This window comes from Drosophila innubila (assembly GCF_004354385.1).
Source record: "Drosophila innubila isolate TH190305 chromosome 2R unlocalized genomic scaffold, UK_Dinn_1.0 1_C_2R, whole genome shotgun sequence".
Lineage (NCBI taxonomy): Eukaryota > Metazoa > Arthropoda > Insecta > Diptera > Drosophilidae > Drosophila > Drosophila innubila.
This window is the reverse complement of record NW_022995374.1, coordinates 12,047,529-12,071,478: the sequence shown is the minus strand read 5'-3', so window position 1 is coordinate 12,071,478 and position 23,950 is coordinate 12,047,529. Positions and strand designations below refer to the sequence as shown.

At 33.6% G+C, this 23,950-nt stretch overlaps 5 protein-coding genes across 8 annotated transcripts; 2 read left to right on the top strand and 3 right to left on the bottom strand.

Moving 5' to 3' along the window:
* Positions 1-762: 762 nt before the first annotated feature.
* LOC117784956 (paired mesoderm homeobox protein 2B) lies at positions 763-3,081 on the top strand. The gene is made up of 3 exons (XM_034622813.1): positions 763-1,036; positions 2,195-2,388; positions 2,764-3,081. The coding sequence occupies exons 1-3, from the start codon at positions 763-765 to the stop codon at positions 2,947-2,949; spliced, it is 654 nt and encodes a 217-aa protein (XP_034478704.1). The 3' UTR covers positions 2,950-3,081.
* A 2,149-nt stretch (positions 3,082-5,230) lies between these two features.
* Positions 5,231-6,878, bottom strand: LOC117783855 (butyrophilin subfamily 1 member A1). Its single transcript, XM_034621407.1, has 4 exons — positions 6,722-6,878; positions 5,934-6,124; positions 5,599-5,876; positions 5,231-5,530 (listed from the first exon to the last, which is right to left on the bottom strand). Exons 1-4 carry the CDS (start codon positions 6,768-6,770, stop codon positions 5,263-5,265), a joined length of 786 nt encoding a protein of 261 aa, XP_034477298.1. The 5' UTR covers positions 6,771-6,878; the 3' UTR covers positions 5,231-5,262.
* A 1,373-nt stretch (positions 6,879-8,251) lies between these two features.
* LOC117784103 lies at positions 8,252-9,867 on the top strand. The gene is made up of 3 exons (XM_034621723.1): positions 8,252-8,495; positions 8,555-8,885; positions 9,098-9,867. Exons 1-3 carry the CDS (start codon positions 8,287-8,289, stop codon positions 9,779-9,781), a joined length of 1,224 nt encoding a protein of 407 aa, XP_034477614.1. The 5' UTR covers positions 8,252-8,286; the 3' UTR covers positions 9,782-9,867.
* A 76-nt stretch (positions 9,868-9,943) lies between these two features.
* LOC117784104 (leukocyte surface antigen CD53) lies at positions 9,944-13,514 on the bottom strand. Of its 4 annotated transcripts, none has more exons than XM_034621725.1 (6): positions 13,315-13,480; positions 12,519-12,668; positions 11,410-11,598; positions 11,127-11,312; positions 10,336-10,536; positions 9,944-10,267 (listed from the first exon to the last, which is right to left on the bottom strand). In XM_034621725.1, exons 2-6 carry the CDS (start codon positions 12,582-12,584, stop codon positions 10,049-10,051), a joined length of 861 nt encoding a protein of 286 aa, XP_034477616.1. In that variant the 5' UTR covers positions 12,585-12,668; positions 13,315-13,480; the 3' UTR covers positions 9,944-10,048. The 4 variants fall into 4 exon arrangements, with proteins under 4 accessions (XP_034477616.1, XP_034477619.1, XP_034477615.1 ...); XM_034621728.1 differs by lacking the exon at positions 13,315-13,480 and adding an exon at positions 13,487-13,514 and having other exon boundaries at positions 10,049-10,267; XM_034621724.1 differs by having other exon boundaries at positions 10,049-10,267; positions 13,348-13,480.
* Positions 13,515-14,474: 960 nt separating this feature from the next.
* Positions 14,475-21,400, bottom strand: LOC117784742 (transcription factor Ken). The gene is made up of 3 exons (XM_034622550.1): positions 20,419-21,400; positions 16,739-16,908; positions 14,475-16,668 (listed from the first exon to the last, which is right to left on the bottom strand). Exons 1-3 carry the CDS (start codon positions 20,425-20,427, stop codon positions 15,117-15,119), a joined length of 1,731 nt encoding a protein of 576 aa, XP_034478441.1. The 5' UTR covers positions 20,428-21,400; the 3' UTR covers positions 14,475-15,116.
* Positions 21,401-23,950: the final 2,550 nt, after the last annotated feature.

Sequence of the window (23,950 nt, the reverse complement as noted above, 5' to 3'; positions counted from 1 at the left end):
ATGTAGATAAAATACAGATACTCAAGAATACTTGATATTACTGACTATTTATCATAATTATTACCTATATTGTTATCATTAAATTCTTTATGGTTGAAATACATAGGCGAAGATTGACCCACAATCGAAAACCGAACAGGTAATCCAAAAAATTTCGAAAACATTATATTATATTTAAGTGCACCAAATAAGTATACCCTTGAAACATTGATAAAGCATCACCTCTTTATGGAGCTAATTTTAGATTACACTGAAAAAATGAAGAGGGTTACCTAGAGTTAATTGTTCTATCTTGATTTTTTATAATGTGTTAATATTAAAGTTGTTTTTCGATTGTAGACGATCTTAATGGATTTTATTTGTGATATTATTCACATTTTGTGTGTATTAAATGTTCTCTTTGTTTTTAATTTATTAAATACATGTCGACTTGTATTTTATTCACAGTTTTTGGATAAGTGTATGAATTACTTTGAAATATTTCCACCCTTAAATTAAAGTACGAATTTTGGCACCGCCCCCAAAAGCGGAACTGGGCATTTTTTCTCTCTTTCGTTGGATGCAAGTGAAACATCCTTTTTTAGCCAAAGGTTGATGTTGAGACAATCGTAACTGAAACTTATTTATTTAAGCCCAGTTAACAAATTGCATTTCCTCTGTGGTTTCAACATTGTTTATTATATTTATTGCGATGTGATTTTTAGCGGGAAATAAATTTATAATTAGTGTCGAGTCTAAATGCTTATTTAGCTATTATATGCAATGGAATTTTCATTTTTAAACAAAACGAGCTATGATAAAGATTGTCTATACAATTCCAATTCCCAACTACATAATACGAATGCCAACTCCGGATTCTCAGTGGCCAACCACATGAGCCATTATAACTTGATTATCGACTCCGGATATAAACTACGTGCCAATGAAACCGTAATCCGAAATTCTTTTACCCAAGAATCCAATATATTGTTTTCAAAAATTACAAATGTCGCTGACTTTTATCCTGGGGCACATAATATAACACCCTATAATACTGGTAAGTCATGAATTCAATACAAATTCAAGTGCAATAATTCCATTAATTTGTTTATATCCACTTTAAATAATGATAATTTATTCAATAACACCGATTTTTAATATAATACGATTTTAACAGAGTTTCGGAAAACAGGGAGCAATTTGTCTAAAACTGTTTTTTTTTCACGTCAAGACAAGAAAAGTTTGGATCAGCTCGGTTTCTCTCTCCAATACAATATATATTTTTTGTTACTATCATTGTAATAATATTTGGATCTGCTTGGTTTCTCTCTCCAATACTATTTATATTTTTGTTATAATCATTGTAATATTTAGTTAAAATTTTTTGAGCAGCTAATAGAACAAATATTATAGTCTCTATCTTAAAAGAAATGTTGCTATACCTTCTCTTAACGAGGTAGAATTCTTTTTCACTGTCATATGATATAAATTGTGTAATGCATTAAATTCTAAAAACTAGTATATCTCTGTTATTCCCTACAGGTCATAGATTCTGTTTTCTGATAGCTTTTCAGTAAGAATTTAGAGTCTTACTGGGCAGCCAAGTGTAATCACATAATTCAAAATAATTGAAGACAAAATTAACAGTAATCAAACACTTAGAGCATTTTATTAAATTTCCGACTGATAGTTCCAATAACAACTGTTTGATAAATTTGCTTCTATTGAATTGGCTGACACATCTCGAAAAACGAAGTCGTTTTCGTAATAAGACTTGGTTTTTGATTGCTCGATGCTTTGAAAGCTATACGATATAGAGGTCCGATCTGAAAAATAGAAACCCACTTGATTTGCGTCTGGTATCCAGAAACCTAGATACCAAATCTTAAGTCTCTAGCTGTTATTGTCGCTGAAATCGACTCGTTGCGGCAGACTGACAAACAGAGGGATACAGCTAAATCGACTCGGGTATTGATGCTGATAAATGCATTAAAATTGTCTGGGCTATTCTTATTTGTGCACAATCTACTGTAGTATGTGAGGATATGCTTACAAATTTGGAGGATGACAGAACATTATTGATATGAATATTTTTGATATGTCAATAACAGCAATAATGTGAAATAAAATTTACGAATATTTTATTCTTCCGTCATTATTTCATCTAGTCTCTCGCCATCTTATGAATTTCAAATAATTACTTTATTTAACACAGATTTTCAACTAAAGTCGTATACTGATGAGGCTTCGAGCTTGACTGATAAATCGAAACAGAGACGAATAAGAACAACGTTTACTTCGAATCAATTGAATGAACTTGAAAAGATATTTTTGGAAACTCACTATCCAGATATATATACAAGAGAAGAAATTGCGTCAAAATTACATTTAACAGAGGCAAGAGTGCAGGTAATTGAAATTACATTTAAGCTATCTATTAATTGTTATACAATTTTTATTTTAAATAATAATAATATTAAAAAAAGAACTAACGCTACAATATGGAAACTTTTATCGATTAAACTGCAACAAATGAAATTTGGAAAACAAACAAACCAAGTTAATATAATATAGAAATTTAAAAATTCGAGTCGGCATTGTAAGGTTTGCAGGACGACGTCTTATGCCAATATTTTGACTGATTTCTTAAAAAATATCTAAGTTTTTTGTCCGCTGTTATTGAAAAGTTCAATTAAGATAAAGATTGTAATAAGATAAGAGTAGATAATTTCGATTGAGCTACTTTGTAAGCTAATCATAATACTATTATCTACATCCTTCTAGGTTTGGTTCCAGAACCGAAGAGCAAAGTTTCGAAAGCAGGAAAGACATGCTATTTATATTATGAAAGATAAATGTGCTAAAATGGATAATCGGCAAAATACGCAATCTGGAAGCCAATGTTATGATGTAGCACTAAACGGATCTCAAAGTTCATGCCAAATAAAATGTTTTTATGATAAAATATAAGAATCCCCAACAAATTTGTGTATGTTGAAATTCATTTGTATGTATGTACACTAAATATTGGATATACAAGAGCTTTTAAAATAATTTTCTTGAAAAAATCGTACTCTTTCATTCTTGTTTTTTATACATCCATCCAGGGAATATCACCGGAACCGTTAACCGAAACTAACCGTTTCATTTTTAGTATCGGAAACCGTAACCGAATAAAACTTCTCTGTCAAGAACCGAATACAAACGTTTGTACATGTACGGTTGTGGTAAAGTTCCTAGGTCAATGAGTTTTCCAACTTTAGAACTTGAACCTGTTTCTACGTCCGACTGCGTGCTGTGGAAAATATTTCATGAATAAAATTCCTTGCTCATTCGTCGCGTATTTTGATAAGCTTACAGCTTCGAGCTCTGCACCGATGTCGGTTCCTAAGACCACAGTCAAGACTTCAGTCCTAAGTCAGCCTTGATGACGATGGTCCAATGCAGCGCCGGCTTTATCGACGTTGCCCTTGGAGGCTTTTTGGCATTTATCACCAGCACGTTACCCCTCACTTAACCCATTCCCAGCTGAGGTCCCAATTTCAATTTCAGCTCCAACCCAAGCTATAACTCCAGCTACAGCAGAGTGTTGTGCGTGTTTTCTTAATGGTTTTCTGCCTAATGTCTGGACGCTGTTGTGGGTCCCAAAGGGCTACAATTGATTTTGAATTATATGCCCACACTTGGCTGCCCATTCAGACTCTGAATTTTGACTGGAAATTTATCAAGCCGCAGAATCTACACTCAATAGGGAATATGTAACAGTTTTTAGCATTTTCTGCATTTATTAAAATGCTTAATTCTCAATCAGTACAGATGTTTAATATGACATGTTTGAATATTCGCCGAAAAATTAAGTATAAAAATGAATGGAACCACAATTTGATAAGAGCAACCCATAAAAATACTTACTCTCGATCAGTGAATATTTAATAATTGTTGTCAATGATCTCAATATGAATATTGAAAAAATACGATTCGATCGACTGTCATTTTATAACTTACTAAAGGGCTCCGCCTCCTGCTCGCTTCGCTCGCCAATACGCGGCTCGTTAGTTATTATATATATTATGAATTAATAAATATTAAATAATTTGTAGAGCATTTCTATGACAGCTATATGATATAGTGGTCTGATTAAAACCAACTTTTGTCAGGATATATAAAACCAAGTAAAATGCATATTGTATCAGTTTGGTTGAGATATCTCATAAAACCAAAAAGTTTTTCGTACTAAAACGTGATTTTCGACCGATAGAAAAATGTATTTATTCACTTAACAGATAATATCTTCCAAGCCCCTCAACCAAAATTTATGTTTCATATACCAAAAAACGTATTACAACATATTAAAATTTAACAGAAATCGTTAGAGCCATTTTGTCAGAAATCGCCAAAACGTAAGCTAAAAATCTTTATTTCACCTGTAAAATGTTACCTGAGTGCTTTAGAAAAAAAGTTTAAAGGTAAGCATAAAAGCCCTCAATCACACCTTTCCAATGATATATAGAACATATCAGTAGCTTTTTTAGCTACAATTTTTCAATTTTAGCGGGATTTAGCGCTTTCCCGCTAAACTAGCGGTTTTTTCAAAAAGTCGTAGAACAAACATTTCTAGATATTCGAAAAGGAATAAATCCCCATCATTACATTTAAGCTTCTTTAGCGCTTTGATGCAAACAGACAAACAAACTGACTTTTCATTTCATTTTGAGAAGTCCACTAAAATTTTCAACTTTATTTATGTTTTGAACCAGTTATAGGATTTGGGTGATTAAGGTATCAATCGACGCGTATTTTTAAGTAGAATTTTTAAAAAATAAAAAATTTTACCAAAAGGCCCCAACAGCCCCATTAGCTGCAATCATCTAAATTTTTCCCCTCCCACTTACACCCCCGTATCTCATGACCCAGGTTGGTTAGAAAAAGTTTTAGTATGCCATTTTGTAAGTTAGGACTAAACCTTTCGATCGGTATATAACTCGATCTGATCGGACAGTCGCAGCAAATTTTCCAACTTAGCTGTATATATAGTTAGTCGCCTTTCGCACCCTTCGTGCTGCTTTCGTCACTAACGCGAACTGCCGTCCGCAGTGATATAATAGGGTGGCTGCCATAGGCACTTAAAAAAATGTTTTATGTCAATACTAGTTGGTTAACTTTAGGTTTAGCTGCCTTACAATGTTGGCTATACACAAACAGATATTTGGACGTGTTAAGAGTAGAAGAGATAATGATAATATGGCAACAATTTCTGCAACAATAAAACTCAACAACTTTTATTTAAATAAACAAATTCAGGTTTGCAAGCAAGCATAACACAAAAGAATTTAGTAACACTATTCGAAAATCGACGAATCCTCTACATGATGAAGAGGTTATTTCAGTGGTTAAATTCTGTGAGTAGCCATCAAAAGTGACCACACATTTGTAGGAGTCGATATCCTCATCGTTATCCTGGACTACAGCTTTAGTAGATGCATTGAAGTATCCATCCTCGTTTTCATAAGGATCAGGTGTCTCAACTTTCACAATTTCGTCATCTTCGGATCTGAGATGATGGATAATAGATAATAAAAGTAGATAATAATAGCTTAAAATAATAAACTAGCTACTTACATAATAGTTAATGTTGGCTTCGGGAATACGTTGGAAATAGTGCATTCTAATTGAGTCTCATTTTGAATTTGATAACGAGCCAGTTTCAAAGTATTATTTCTAGTATCAATTACTTGTACAGTTTTGTGTATAGTGTCCGAATCCGTTTTCGATTGTACAACACATTTATAGTCTCCCGTAGAACTTATTGAGGGATTAATAAGAGCCAGTGAGCTGTACTGTTTATTTGGGTCCTTTGAAGCCTCATAAGAGCTGTCCACATCATTTTTAAATTCAGGCTAAAAAAATTGTATTATATTATTATGTATGACATCAAATATTATTATTATACGTACAATTGGAGCAGGTTGCGAACCCCGAATCCACTGATAAATAGCTTTATCATTGCGAAACCATTTAACAGTAAGAAATGATTCAGTATCATTCAAGTGAAAGTCACAATCAAGAACTGTGGGTTCTGTATTATCATCTTCGAGTACCAGAAACTTCGTTTCTCCAGCCGCCCTGTCAGCCTGACATCCAACATCTTAAAAAAGAAAGTAATCTAATTTTATAATTTATTTAAGTCTTCACATATACTATTACACTGTAGATACTTTGATGATTACTTTTATTTGTAATTAGTTATTTCTTTTTATTTATTTATTTGTAATATTTTATACATCCCATTTCGAAAATGATTTAGGTAAGTTGTAATTTAAGTTTCATAGTTCACCGATTTTATAAAAAGTATCTACACCCACGATTGGCAATGGGCGTGAAGGTCGAAGCGAAATATTTGATTTTTTGGTCATTATTTATAACTTTAGTTTCAAGTAGCAACTGCACCAAACATAATATCCAAGACAATTTATTTCGTAATAAAAAGTTTAGTGCTTTCGAAAGTAATAAATAGAGCACAAATTATTTGGGACAGTTTCTTATAAGAAATCGCTGTTTATAATATTCACTGTTTGCACCAATTTCCAATTTATGCGAACATATGTATGTACATATACATATGTACACAGATGTATGTATTATTCACTGACTAAAATGATTTCATCTCTTAATTTATAAATAGTTTTCGAATGCTCAATTTGATTACGATTTTTCAACAAAAATTTGTCATTTAAAGTATTACCGTTATAAGCAACCGATGTTAAAATAATAAACACTAGCAGAAATTGCATTTTAACTTGGTTTTTGACTATTTAAGGGAATAACACAGAAAGTACAGAAAATTTCACTGCTTTAAATGGAAAATGATGCAGCCGAACCGTTCGCTGGGCATGGTCAAGCACAAATGTCTGATATATCACAACTGAATGTTGTAGACCGTGCTATATGTACATATGTATGTATGTATGTGCACACCTATATGTATTTACATACATGCGTCTGTATGTATGTGGGCAACCGTCAACAGAGAACAGCGCCAAAGGAGAGAGAGAGAGGGTAAAATACAACAACCCACCCAATGTACGAGTGTCTTTTCCTTTATTCTCTCTCTTTTGATCGCGTATTTGATAATATCACACACACACACTTGCATATGCACATGTACCTTGCATACTTGAGAGAGCAAGTTGATTATAACATGTGTGTTTAAATGTGCCGCTCGTGCCACTTGCACACACACACATGTGTTTGTGTGGACGCTTTGCAGCTGCCACATGAGTGAGGGGTGGAAAACCTTTCTGCTCCGCTGATTTCGGTTGTCTACTTTAGACAGTCTTTTAACCGTCAGTAGCTACCATATCCCCATATTATCTTGCAGCAAGAACTACTGCTATTTTTTACATACAAACACACACACACACACACCTGCAGAAACATTCGAAATAAAAGAAATGAAAGTAATACAATGTGTTGTTGTTTTTTCTTCATGCGATCTATGACACGCTTGTTGCACCCGCGAGTAACGCACACTCATACTCCTCATATTTGTGCTTGCGTGAAGAATTATTGTTTGCCCTAAACGAAGTGAACAGGTACATAAACCGCACTGTTCAAGTTGCAGTTTTAATGCCCTTGCAGATCATTGCTACATATGTCCTATATATTTAATCAGTCCCTTTAACTTTTGGTAAATTTGCATCCTTTTATGACAAATGTGCAATTCAAAGAGTTGTGTGAGAAAAAGTTTAATTTATGTCCGATCATCCTTAAGCTCGTTTTCCAAGCTCTATTACAAAAGCTCACTCTCGCTATAAACGCGGGAAAAATGGGGGTTGCAAGATACATCGATACTTGCATGCTCACGATATATCGTTAGAGCAACGATATAATTGGAGTCCCGATAGATCGATAATAAGGAAACTAAGGTATCGATGACATTACAGCTGTTATTCTGAACGTACAAAAAATCAAACCAGATGGGGATATTTTGCAAGGTGGCAGCTTTTGCACCGGGTGGCAGTCTTCCACACCAGTGCTGGCAAGTTTTTAGGGGGAGCAAGCTGTTGCTGTTTGGAGAGCATCTAAATTTGTTATTTTGGGCAGTTTTGGACAGTTTGCCCAAAAATATTAATAGCTAAACAAAGCTGACTATATATTTAAAATAGCCATATTTCCAGCTAAAAGAAATTTTGATATTTTTCTAGTAAACGAATTCTGAAAATAGCCAGATTTAGCTATAAAATAGCTAAGCTGGCAACAGTGCGAGTGCACGCTGTCCATATAGGATTTGTTTATTGTAAGGCAAACATGCTTAAATCGAGAGTTCTTTGTTTAAAACCACACAGAAGATGCCTATCATATTTTTCAAACGCCTTCAACAATTTGGCAAATCAAGGCCTGCCGATATTGCAGAATGCTAACGAAAGAAAATCTGATGCTAAGCATTTGGATTTGGATGCATTTGTTAATCGAGACCAAAAACAAATGGATTTCTTGGACAAACTAGTCAAGCTTAGGTATGTGTGAATGCTGAAATGATATCTAAACAATTACTTAATACATCGTTTACTCATAGGAAACAGAAAGAGTCCACATCTGTGCCGCTTCTACCAAACTTAGTGGTCAAGCAGCTAATGGACTACAATGGACCACAAGAAGCTATTCCCGTGCTGCAGAACCCCCTGCAGTATGGCATATTCATTGATCAGTTCACCGGATGCCATTTAATCGATCTGCTAATACACAATGGCAGCGATCGGGAAGCGGCACAAGTCGCAGCTCTTCTCATCGAACGCAACTTATGTAACAACGAACTCGTCGCTTCACTCGCCTTTCAATCTTTCTACGCATTTCTCAAGAGCTTCCAACCCAAAGTGGTTGAAAAAGTGGATCAGTCAACGGAAGTGGTAAGTTCTTCAATTAGTTATTTTAAACCCTCGCAGAGTTGTATATTTTTGTGAGTAAATGTGTAACGCATTATTGGAGTATTTTCCTATAGTATAATAAAACTTTTTGGTTTTTGTTTTCTCAACTTAAAGATTTAAAAGATTTCTGCAAATTAAGTCTTCAACCGTTCTTTTAATTGCAAAAATAATGAATAAAAATTTCGATATTTTAGGAGAAAGTGCGTGTTAAATTTCTGCGCAACTACGTCGAAAATGAAAATACCAAAACGGAAGATCAGTTACTGGGTGAAGCCATGATAAAGTTAGCTGCTAGTACAATTCAAGCTGATCTGAAGGACTTTGGACAAAATATTGCATTACTTGGCTACGTACTTAGTGGACGCATTGGTGAAGCTGAAGAGTGTCTAAGCCTCCATAAGGACACATTCTATAAGGGCATTCTGGAACTCGGTCGCAAGCTGATAGACAGTTTAAGCGAAGAAAAACCTACAGAGTTCATCAGTCTATTGGATCAAGCAATCAGCGAATGTAAACGATCCGATTCATTTGATGAGAAATTAAATGCCCGTGTTAAGCTCAGTGCAGAAAGTGCGGAGCCCCAGCTTATGTCGGAGTACTCCAAAAGCTTCAAGGAGTGGGAGACAGGTTATCAACGCGCCCTTGAAGAGCAACAGAAAATCCAGAATATACATGAACGTGTGGAGCAGATTGAAAGTACATTGAGCGCGTTGCAGACGATGCGTCAAAGTCTTTGGTACTTTGAGAACAAGGAAGACATTGATATACAAATCTACAAGAAGAAGGTCTACTATCCTAAGCGTTGGTTCGGCAAGAAGAAGAAGCCCAAGACAGTGGATGCATTCTATGTACCCCCAACAATTTCGCGAGGCAATTGATTGCCCTTATGTTATGTTCTGTATGCTAAAAACAAATGCAGTCCAGTTTTTACGATTTAATTAAACTACTGGAAAGTTGATCAAAATTTGAATGTTGTTTCATTTTTTGTTTTTTTTTTTTGGTTTTTGTCGAACGGTAAATTTTTGAAAATTACCATAACGTAACATTGAGGGTCACAGTTATATTCATTCCATCTCAGGTTACAACATTTTTATAACTTTTGGAGTTTTCATAAATTTTTTTAAATATTAAAAGCTAATCGTCTGTCATTTGTGCATTGCCGGAGGCAGATTAGTTTTTAAAACACGCTGGCCGGGTGCTGATGGCGACAGATTGATTGGTGATGGTAAATCATGCCTCTTGTCCTGTATGGTCAATGGCAAAAATTGCTGTTGCTTCTTTTTCCTGTTTACATTCATTGGATGGGTATTGTCGTTCTTTCCAAACAATATGGTCAAGTGTACCGCACAGAAGATGCCCAAGCTCTGTAAATTATACATTAGCAATTGATCAAATGCCTTTTGAATTAACTATTTGACTGTTGATTTTATACCTGAAGAATGGCAATAATTGCAGCTCCAAATGCGGTTATCAGCAGACGACTCTTGATCTGCTCCGATACAACTGCCAAACAGCCCCGTTTATAGTGAGTGTCACAGGCCGATTCGTAGGCGTGCTCGGGACGGGAGCAGCAGGACCAAGGGAGGGACAGGCGTCGATAGTCAAGAGGTCCGTCAACTCCGCAGCATTGTAGCTGCAATTAAAAATTTGTTATGTTAGTCAACAGGTACAGATACGAATTATCAGATACATTTTGTGCTTGAATTTATGCTGACTAAATTATATTGTTACTTATTAAAATATCATTATTCCGATGGTTGACTACTTTCTTTCTCATTAATCGTAAATCAATAAGCTCTGCCCATTCTTTTAGTTTTTCTTTTTAAGTTTATTAAATTAAAGAAAAACGAATTTTTATTTATTTCTTCATACCTGTCCTGTTGTAACGGTCAGATTTGACACTTTTTTTTTAGTTTTTATGATTATTTTTGCTTTTATTCAATTTAAATCAAAATCCAATGCTTTCAATAGTTTAAGCTTTACACAAACAACACACAAGCAAGCAGTATAAATATGCAATGCAGCCTGTGCTTTGTAAGCAGTGCACTGCAGCCGTTGCACTGCATGTTACAGCTGTCACTGCTGATAAGAATTTATTTCGGTCTAATGAGAATTTAAGTATACCAATTAATATAATGTTTCACCGATTCGATTATTCAAATTAGGATTTTGTTGGTATTTTTATTTAAATATATTAATTTTGGTTTTGTCAACTAAACTTACCTGAGATTGCATACGATTCCACAAATGTAAGTTGTCAACTTTAGTTCTTGAAAACTTGTCTAAAAACTCTACAAACGAATCGTCGATGAAAATCTCTACGGATGTTGGAAGATTCTCTCGCATCGCCAAGGACCAACCACAGATAATGAATTGAACACATATACAAGCCACTAAAAGAGCTGCAAACTACAAAAACATAAACAAATAAATAAAATAAACAAATTTATTACATTTATATACAAATTACAGTAATAATATTTAAAGTTTGGGTTGGTTAGATTACCATGCCAAGGAGACAGCGCTTCCTCTGATTGGTCGCCTGACAGCCCATCCAGCACAGTATGAAGGTAACAGGTCCGAGGCATAGGAGTATTGCGGCAGGAGCCCACAGCTTGTTCTGTACAATCCCGTAATACACCGAGTGACCCCACAATAGGGATGTTCCCAAAAATATTTGAGCTGCTCCTGTTAACTGAAATCATTAAGAGTTAAATAGTGTCATCAATTATTACTTGTATATTTACATAAATCAAATATAAAAGCTGACACTCCTTTGTTAATCAAGGTCAACATATAATATATAATGTACAATGTGACCCACTGTATTAATGTACATACTGCATTCAAAAAATGTACACTGCTTGCCATGCGTATGGATACTTGTTTTTAAGCACATGCTGAATTTAACATACGCAAGTTAAATGTAACGCTGTAGCGAAACTTTTTTGATGCACTGTATGTATGTATCTATGCTACCTTTTGACGTCATAATAATGTTGATACGCCTGTTTATATATATGTATGTAGGTACACACCTCATATGTATGTATGCATGTTTGCATGTAGTACGCACTGCTAGTAAATAGCTCAAGGTCATCGTGAAATGTTCACCACCATTTACATAAATACAAACGTACAAACATATGTACATATGATGAATGCACATTTTTTGTATTTGTATGTATGTAAATTACAATATATTCTATGGTAATTTTTATGTTTGTACGTAGTTCTTAAGCAGACTTTGATATGAATGAAATGTATGTACATTGAAGTGTACATTTTCATACTTACATTAATACATACATATATGCCCGCATTCATACTAACACACATACATTACATTTCAAAATGTATGTATCTGCATTGCGAATTTGTGTTTGTGTATATACATACATACACTTACACTTACATAAGCATACATACAGGGGCATTCGTATGTTTGTACACAGTGTGTTCTATTTGTATACAAATACATATAATAAATTAATAAATGACAATGTAATCAATGCGTATGTGTATGTGAGTATCTATGTATATGAGCATGAAATGATGCAAATAAAACAAGGACTATTGCATAAGTATGAGTGCTTGTATGCATGTTTTACTTACCGCCAAGAGGAACACATAACTGTAAACTAAATACTTAAAACATTTGATCTTTTTTGGCAGCGCCATTATTAGAGTTATTCTCTTGTTGTTGATTTGTGTTATTAACTTATATTCTTGCTTTCACTAATTACACTTTAAAGTTTATTGATCCTGTTAAATATTTAAATAATCACTGAATGTACATGTATGTATATGTTTAATGGAAATACATACAAACAGAGCCTGTATGTAACAGTTAGTCAAGAAAGTGTTTTGACAAAATGAGAATTAATTTTAAGTCAAATTCGATGAAAAGTATTTTTTTTTTAATTCTTCTAAAAACCATAGACAAGAATAATGAAATAAGGAATAAAATTAAAATATATACATATTTTCTGCAAGAAAAATCGTGTAAATTTGGGAATTTGTCAAAACACTTTCTTGACTAGCTGTATGTATTTCGCTGCATTAATGCACGTCTACATGCATACATATGCATAAATATGTAAATGTACCAATCTTCGCCCATTTATTGTTTTATTTGTCTCATATTTTATTTAGGCCGTGTATATATACATATGCATATTGGTATGTATAGTATGTCAAATAATCGTTTGGACAAGGGGAAAATTCACAAAATTTACTTTTACTTCTTAGGACAATTTAAAAATATCAATCAACTATTTTTAAAAACACAAATTTGTGAATTATGTTCCCTGTCAGAACAATTACTTGGCAGACTGTTGCAGAAGTTGCATGTGTGAAATGTGGATGAAGAAATATTTTTGTTTAGCCTTCACTGAAAACTGCAACTTTCATTATTGAATGTTCTCCCTAGTTGTCCTCATACATTGCACACAGCACATAAACATTTTCGCAGCGACAATTCTATTGAACTTCACACTAGAAATTTTTAACTAAAAATAAGAGTTAAACACAGTTAACTTGAAGCAACCAAAATCGTCCACAGATAAAAACACGCAGTTTACCGTCTGACGTTTTGTTCCTTGTTTTGTAATACATTTGCAGGCCAACAGTCGAAATATTATCTATAACCGTTGCCGTTGCCTCGGTTGCAATCAACCGACGATGGGTCGATGACAGTTTCGCGATGGCGCCAAATTTGCTTTAGCATCAATATTGCTTAAATTGCTTATATCAATTAATTTTCTATTAATACTATATTAATTTCTAATTTACAACGATTATTTTCTTTCAAAATATGTATCTCTTACATAAGTATGTACATATGAATGACAGTTGGTCAAGTAATTATATTGACATAGCTAAATTCTCATATTTATTTTTTAAGTTAAAAAGAAATATAACCCAGAGGATCTGACTATTTGTTAATTTTAATTTGTAAAAAAAAAGAACAGTAAGCAACTAAATTAAATTAACAACAATAAATCGAAAACTTCTTTATTTTGTCCACAGATGTTGCTTTAGCGAACTCTACTATATCTGATTCAGTCATCCCTTTCGCCATTTACATTTATCTTATTGACAATTGTGTTCATATTATAAATTTGGCAAGTCTATTCCACAATTGGCAACATTTTATCATAAGTTGGCAGCGTTGGTCGAAAAGGTAAACAGACTTGTTTACAGCTGATGTATATATATGTATTTACATCAAATGTTACAAGGGGTGTAATCTGATGTTCCAGTAATCGAACTATCGACTTCTCGCTGTGCTCCAATTGATTATCGCTCAATTAAATATCGATCGAAAATAATTAGTTATCAAAGCATCGATAGAAACCTACTGATCGATACCTTTGTCTTCATTGAATCTGACTCGTTGCTGGTATCGATTATTTTGTTGTGGAGCTTTTTAAAACGATTTGGCGGCAAAAGTTTTATTCCACATCAACGCAGCTGAAACGATTGATTATAAACTGGAAACAATACGACATCCAAATATAATGGAAAGTATCAAACATAGAAGTTATTGTATTCAAAAACACACTAAACTTAAAAATGAAATGCTTTTTCTTTTATTACAAACTTGTAGATTTATGCTGTACAATTAAAACACTTTTATATTGACGACATTAAAAATTTGAAAGTAAATACATATGATGTATGTATGCAGGCGTGAATAAAAATGTATGTTCATCAATTGTAAAACAGAACTGTGAATTATTATAATATAAAAAACAGGTAGAAAATACAATACAAATTACAATACCTTTTGAATAAAAAATATGCTTAAATCATAAATGTTGTTCCACTTAATAATGGACCAGCCGGCATATAGAAATGGACCAGCCGTTACATCGGTAGGTATCGGATGCCAATTGCATACATACGATTACTCAAAACAGAATTATCGATTTGAATGAGCAGCATAATGCCGATGAAATGATCGAGTAAAATCAATTTGAATGTATAGATATAATTACGCATTAAATGTACATATTATATAAATTTATACAATAGCTAAGTATTTGCTTTTGTTACTGTTAACTTTAACTTTTACTGTTATTGTTACTTTTACTGTTACTGTTACTGTTACCGTAAGTTAATATATAATATATATTTAAAATTCAGGTCTCTTTGCAATTACTTATTTGATTGGCAACAAATAGGCCAAAATCAAACAGATCTTTCAGATTATTCCCGAAGATTCTTAGTGAGCAGAAGGTTGTTGTGATGCCCGGACAGATGACGGACAAGTTCCTGCACCGATTCAAAGCACATGGAACAGAAACAGCAGCTATATCGATTCTCCGTATCGGTGCCATTCGTAGTGGTTATAACATTTCGATGAACCGAACACAAATGCTTCAGAAGATGCGCCTTTTGCTTAAACATTGCCACACAGAGGCGACATGCAAACGGCTTTTCGCCCGTGTGGACACGTAGATGCGTCTTGAGGTTCCATGACATGCCAAACTGTTTGCCACAGTATTCGCATCGATATTCACGGACCGACGATGAGTGCGTGTTGTTTGTTGCAATGTTTGATGTGACGGATGTACTGCTATTGCGACTATCGGGATCCAGATTTAAATTGATATGCGATAGACTCGATAGTCGCGATTGCAAGTTGGGCATTGTCGAGATGGCAGCACTTTGATTCGATTGCCATTGATAGACAAACTGTTGTCCCAGGTGCATCTGCAGTTCGGGGCTTTGTCCTCGATTGTTCCTGTGTTGCTGTTGTGTTTCAAGTAGTTTGCGTTCCGGCGTCATTGTTTCCGCATTAAGTGCACCATCTTCCAGATGCGATAGCATATTCTTTTCCGAACCCAATCCCGATATTGGCGATGACGTTGACTTCACCAGCCGAAGTTCCTCCAATAGATTATGCTGATATGTCGTAAACGGTTGATTATCGCTCTGTGTATTGTGAAAACCAGGTCGTCGCTTGCGATGCGGCGTTACAACATAATTCTCGGGTGAACTATTTATGTCGGATCCGTCGGAGAGGGGCTTCATCACATCCTTGTGCGACTCAAAGAAGAGTCCTTTCCTCTTTGTACTCTCATTCGCGCTGATTGTGTCGCTGCTGCTGTTGTTGTTGTGCTTTTGCAGATAACTTTTACTCTCATTATGATTTTTGTTATTGTCACTTTTTGTTCGAAGGTCGAGCGATAGATTAACTGGGTTTATTGTAGAATTATTGTTGTTGTTGTTATTGTTGTTACTGCTGCTGCTGTTGTTGTTGTTGTTGGTAGCTGGAATGTTTGAAAGATTTACAATTTCATCAGTGTCTTTATCGCTTCTATTATCCTTATTGGCGGAATCATCATCATCATGATCATTATCATCCTTTTGCGGGCAATCGATCGCACTCTCACAATTCTCAGCGGAAAATGTGGAGAAATCGGCGATATTTCTGCTATCGTCAACACTCTCCACCTCATATTTCAAGGATTGATCTACTAAATTCTGCGATGACGAGTACTGTTTCCGAGTGCGATCCCGATCCCGTAAACTAGAGCATTTACTACTCAAATATGCCGAATCTGTGGTCTTCCAACTGTCCGATTTTATCTGCAACAATAGCAACAAATCGTGCAGATAGTTCACGTCCCTCGAGGTGATACATGTCTGTCCGGAATATAGGAAGTCCAGTAGGAATTTAAAATAAGTGGCATTTACATCCGGAAAGTAGACGGTTGTTGTACAATCGCTCAAATGAGTATCCTCCAACAAATTCCTATAAATTAACAAATTATATAAGTGTTTAGTAATTTATGCAGTATGTAGTTGGCCATTAATAGATTCACCTTATAAGTGGACTGGCAGCGGCGAGTACCAATTTGTGTGCATGCAACTTCACCTTATTCTCGCATACGATTGTCAGGTCCGCTGGATGTTCCCCCCTGAACGCTGCTCCGATTTCTTTGAGTATACACTCGCCATGTTTGCTGTATTGCAACATCAACATTCTTTGAAACTGAAACGATGCAAGAGAAATATGAAAGTTTCTTTTTAGACATTATATTCTTTTTTATTTCTTAACAATTATTTGTTAAATCTTATTCCTATTTGATTACGATTTTTTGTGAAAGTAATTCATCAGTAATGTCTGTTATCTTCTAATTCGTCCTATATACACACACACATACATACATTTGTACATTTACTGTAAATGTAGAGTAACATCAAAAAAGCTTTCTGCTTACTGATCGTATTGTTGTTGTTGTTGCTGCTGATTGCGTCAACGGTAAAAATTCGTGAATAATGTGAAGGCGAACGAAATTGTTACATCAAAAAGCCAGACTATGAATGTATGTATGTATATGTACTTGCACACTTACATACATATGTACATACATACTTACATATGCCATATGCACAAATAAAAGGCCATGTGTCATTATTGTATTGTGCAAGAGCATGGCTTGTAAGCTGGTGCTTTTACACTGCTTGCATGTTAACGCACATTCACACACGTATGCAGACATGCAGAGACAGAGACAGGCTTATGCATATGTGTGGGTACATACTTTCAGATGACTGGTTGTCGAATTGTCTCTGACTATGTGTATGTGTGTGTCTGCAGGGCCATACATTGAAGCTAAAGTTCACAGATCTCTGAAAACTTTAGAAAGAGATAGTCTTGCTTTTGTTGCGGTTTGAAGCGAGCGGAGTGAGCGACGTTACTGCGCATGGCGTTGGAGAAACGTTCACTTTCAATAAAACTTGAATGACTGGCTTTGGCTTTGCCCAGCAAGAGAATGGGAGAATGGTAAGCTTCGTCGTCGCATTGTGTATTTTTTGTATGCCATGGAGAGCGACAACAAAAACAACAACAGCTAAACGGAATTGTAATAGTCATTGAGATACCCTAAGCACTCTAATCCAAGTTGCATCTTCTATTGTACAATAATTTAAGAAGTCTAAGATACATTTTTTTTAGACTTATTTTCAAATATCTTTTATTTCTGCTTCTAGTTCTAAAAAATTAATAAAGTAAAATATTATCATCAATTTAATTGTATTATATTTTAAAATAACAAGTAAAATGTTTAATTGTTTTATTTGTCAGAACATTTTGTTCTCAAAAGAAAACTATATTTACAATACTTATTAAGCATGAATAATACTATCTACTTATACTAACTTAGTTCAATTTTTTGTTATATTTGCAAATATTAAATAGAAAGTTATTGCTTTTCGGAATGAGGATATTGCCAATAATTTTTGTGCCGCCAAAAATTCCCTTTCTCCATATCGAAAAGAAAAACAAAAAAAATCATCTCTAATCGACGGATCTCTTCTGGTTCTATTAATATAACTGGATATATATGTATACGTGTGTGTGGACTGTGACATTTAATTTCATATTCATTGCTGCGATTCGAAGGCACAATAAAACATTTTTTGCAACAATTCCTATACATATGTAGATACTCACTAGGAAACTACTATGTTTGTATGTACATATGTATATATAAATTGAATAAACTTTCTGATTGTTTGCATATCTACACATACAAAGCATGAACAGTTGTTCATAAGGCAAAAACAGGAAAATTGAGAACAAAAAAAATTAACTCGTTTATTTACAAACGCGTACAACAACAAAATCACCTTTCACAAAAAGCTTTTCTCTCGATGCTTCAGTTCTCTTTCTCTCTCTCTCTATGTAAGGCATACACATACAGACATACATACATATGCACGTGCATTCACATATTCATGTGTGTGTGTTTGAGTGTTTGTGTTAGATGAAGGCATGTAAAAAAGCTTTCGAATTACTCTAAATGAGTATGAATAGATGTGTGTGCACGAAAGCTAAGCAACAATACGTATGATAATATGCACACACACACACATACACACGCATATACATATAAAAAATGCGATCACTCATTTACGCTTGGCTTTCTGAATTTGTCGTCGTAATTGCGATATGCGTGTGAATGTGTATGAGTATGTAAAAGTTTGTAGTTTTACTGTGCATGGTGAATGTACATACATACGTAAATATGAAAGATCAACATAAATGGAAAGTAACATATTCATATATTTTTAAATTATAAATGTCATAAGAAAACACTTGTTTTTTTATACATTTAAATAGAGATGCAAATTTGCATAGAAAGATACATACATACGTACATCAATTGTACGAAGTGAGCGGATTAAACTTATGTTTACGTATACATACATACATAATCAAACTTGTTTTTTTGCTTAAATTCGAATTCGTCACGAGTAGACAGACCAATACCAATACTAATGCAATGCAGAGTTTCTGTTTAGTTCATTTTCCCCTTTCACGAAAGCTCTTTTTGGTAAACCAGCTAAAAAATCTCAGACTCACACACACACACACACTCAAACGCCTTTCGTCATTGTACATGTAAATGCTACACTCGTAAAAATGACCCAAATTTCAATTACATAATATTAAAAATGAACCAACTCTTCTTTCACCATCGATCTCAGTAGAAAACAGTGAGTGATTGAGTGAGTGTATGTATGTATGTGTGTATGTATGTATATATATGTTGGCATATTCTAAATTCATATTTAATGCGTTGTATTTATGAACTTGTACATTACAGTGGATCTCAGCTTATTTTATCCACTACATTTGAAACAATGCTTTATTTAAATTAAGATATTTGTTATACATAAGAATTAACATAAAAATATTTAATTTTTTAATTAAATCTAGTTTCTTTTAAAAGATAAGTTTATTTAACATTTGTAATATGTAAGAGTAATGGGTCAAATAAGCTGAAAGCCACTGTATGTATGTATGTATTTAACTGAAGCTTATTAACATTTCTGCGCAACATTAAATGAAAGAGAAAAAGCGTTGAGCATATATGTATGTACATATGTACGACGTGCACACAATACAGAAGTTGCTTACACGAGCGCATACTTATACTAAAACAAAATATACACCTACATATATATATGTACATGTATTTATATGAATATGTGTATATGTGTATGTATGCATATAAGCGGGCTATGAAGGTCACTAAGCCTTTCTTGTCTTTTGCTTTGGTGCGCGTTGCGTTGCGATCTTTTATTGCTGTTGTTTCTGCTGTCGCTGTTAATCGTGACGATCAGACAGACAGACGGTATACACAAAACTTGGCTCTGCTGCACATTCACATTCACACTCACATGCATATGTAATACATATATACATATGTATGTACATATGTGAATGTGTGAAACTTTGTATGTGCGTTGGTCTGCTTTTCTTTATAACAATTTTGAATTTGGCCTTGTAAATACATGTACATATGTATGTATGTTTGTGTATTAGTTATACTTATCTTTTATTTTGTATGTTATTCAAAGTTTTGAAAATTGCACAATACTATTCCACACATACATTTATTGTATCTCTTTTCTCCTAACTTTTTAAAATGTTAGTTAGATTAAAATAATATCTCAACTTTATAAGCATTACATTCACAAATTTATAACTTACCTCTTTCATTAAATCTTATAGCAATTACTCCCTTTCACAAATAGGTGGAAAAACTTCTGTAGACTTTCGAAATAAATGTACATACATACATACGTACATGCACTCATAAATACACTAGTATTAGTTAGATACGTATAAGTATACGCGTGTTTGTGTGTGTGTGTGTCTGAGCGGAGCTTTCCACTTTCACAGTCTCTGTTTAAAGTTTATGTACATACATACATATATAAATGAATATGTCTGTATGTCCAAGTATGTGTGTGGATAAACACGTTCTATTCCTTTTGCAGCGACAAACAACAGAATATACATTCATACTATGCAAATGTATGTTTATAAATTATATGCATATGTATACACATGTGTGTGTCTGTATGTATGCAATTATAACTTTCAGTTTCATCAACATCAATACACTTTCATATATATGTATATGTAGTAACTTGGACAGTTGTTGTTGTTGTTTCTGTTCTGTTCTTAGTTCTCATATTTTAATACACGATTTTATTAAATTAAATACAATATTATTGCAGAGTAGAGAGTAGATTAAATTTCTCTTTTGAGTTGGATCTTGTTTTGAAGCAACGCACGTACAGTTCACAGTTCCATTAGCTTTTTTCTTTTTTTCTGTTTCAATCAAACGAAGCAAACAAACAACACATACAAATGTATGTATGTAGTAATACCAAGGCATATGTATGTATGCTCCGCACACATACAAAAAAGTTCACAACAACAGCAACAACAACATTAACTTTTAACTAGGTTGAAGTTTTGTTATATGTAATACATTATTGCGAAATAAAAAACTTGATTGGTAAAACTTTTTTCCGACTTTGCGAGCGAGCGAGCAAGAGATCGGGCTTTTGCCTCTCTCGTATAACGAGCAACACTGCGTTTCTCTAATTGATATGCGCGCGCCGACAATACGTCCGACTTACCAAAGCACTATTTGTGCACTAAAACTAAAAGCAGTGGAAACCGACGCGACGGCAACGGCAACAGCGAAGGCAGCAGCAGCTAGCGAGATCAGACCGGAGTCGCGGCGGCGTCGTCGTGTGGAAATGTTGGTCTTCGGTCTCGTTCTCGCAGGCACTTCGTTTTATGATGTGTTATGCCCTTGCCAAGAGTGGCTATTATAACACTGTAACAAAATTTAAACTCTCAATGTATTAATGTACATAGTAATGTGCATGTACATAGATTTGAATGCATGTACATAAGCATATAAAATTTACTAGTACATGTTCATCAATAATTCTTCATACTTCAGCGAACCTGAAACTGCACTCTCTGCATGCATACATATGTACGTGCAATAAGAGAACTTTAACTTTATATTTTGTTTAAAAACTTTGTTTTATCTATCAGCTACATATAAAAGCAGTAGAAAACTACCAAATCTGTTACGAAAACAAAACCTTTTCAAAAGCTTTAAAGTCAAGTAAGTCGACAAATATAAATATATAATTCAGATATATACATAGAATACGTATGTAGTAAAAAATTTTTTAAAATTTCAAACTTTCATACATCTTTCAAATCTTAGCCGATTTCCTTGCGGAATTTCTATTTTTTCATTATTTGGCCTGCAATTTATTGCTGCATAAAAATTAGAAAATTAAATTTTTTTCCATCATTGTCCATTTTTCCCATTCACTTTCCCCTAGAAACACATTCAAAAATTTCAAAATGTCATAACTTTGTCAATCTTCACCGACTTCCTTGCGGAATGTCAATTTTATTATCTGATCTTGCATCAAAATTTGGGAAAACTCAATTCTTATAACTCCATGTACCACTTGATATTACGTTAGATGTACATACATTAACTATATATAGATTATCAGCAAATAAGGATAAAATTAGATACTATGTATTTATTTCATTTTAACATAATGTTTCAAAATCCTTGTTCATAGATATGTTACGTAGATCATTCTTTGGCTGTGCTAGAATTCAAGGACATGCAAATGTACTTATTGTATTCGTATCGTAATCTATGAATTCAAACAAAGAGTTGGTCATGCTAATTTTCCCATTTGCATACGCTTAGTGTTCAAGGACAAGTTTAATTATCCCATTGAAAAGAAAGGGTGATTATAGGTGTCTTATATGCATTTACATATACATATGCGTGTAGAACTGTAAAACAAAAAAGGACAAACATTCACACTAATGAATTCTTTTTAAAAATTTTTTGATCACTTGTTAAATGAATACAGAAATATTGTTACTTGAAAGCAAACAACAGTTTTGCTAATTTTAAATTATATTTAAATTTGTATTCTTATTTTTATAAATGTTAAACGTGCTTTATAGAATAATTTCACCACCATTTCATGACAAATTGCCTTTGTTTTGATTTGTTTAAAATTTAAACTTTAAATTTTAGAGTGACCACTTTAAATTACCAAAAGAATGTGGTCACCTTATGGATGGAGCGTACTCTCAGTATTTTTTATTCTCAACCAAGAGTCGATTTGTTATCGATATTATAAAAAACACAAAAGATGTAAATAAAAAGTTAGGCGGCTTTTTTAAAAAACATTTTACAATTAAATTATCATTATGTGGATATATTATTAGTAGTTTTATCATATTGACAGTTGATATTCTTTCAATGCACCATGTATGTATATAGCTTAGAGCTGTCAACAAACCAGCTGTATTTAAACTGTGCACACTTTACGTTTAAAATAGATCATTCTCTTTTGTTTTTACTAATAGTCTGATGGTCAGTCATGCTTGCCGATCCAAGGACAAATTTTATTACCCCCTTTCAAAAGAAAGGGTACACGTGGACGTCGTGTGCAACAATTATGTACATATATGTAAATGTCTGTAGTAATCTGAATACATACCATCAGGATCAAGGTCATCGAATGTATTATGTATGTATGCATGCATGTAAATTGGAACATAATCGATTTTCCTTTGCTATTTTCTCAAGGAAACTGTAGAAGTTTGAATTGTATGTATTGCCTATATGTATATTGTGACAAGAGAAATTTCAATAGTTCATCCGATTTCAAAAATTGCTTATACTTAAATAATTTTTTAAAAATATGTGTTCAATAATTCATAAATGTTAAGTATTTTCAATAGGTATCGCATTTAATACAGTAGGGAATGCCGCGAATGATTTGTTCGATAAGTGTAGCTACCAAAACGTTCTACACCAATAGTTGATCGGGTATTGCATATTTAAAACAATCGATGACCAGCTATGTTCAACTATGATGTTTGATACTTTTATATCGTAATATTTTGGACAATTAAATAGAATTGTTAATTATATCAATATTAAGAAACTTTTTTCAAATATTCGTGTTTCCACTGAAAATAGGTTGCGTTTCCATTGGTGTTCACTTATTTTTTTATTTAAAATTTTCACTTATATGAAGTGTCATCAATTAAAAAAAATAAAAATTGAACTCCATGTTTCACTGAGAAAGAACGGTTAAAAACCGTGCAATGTAATATCATCGTTATAGAAATTCTCTTCAGAAAAATATCGCTCAAATGAAAT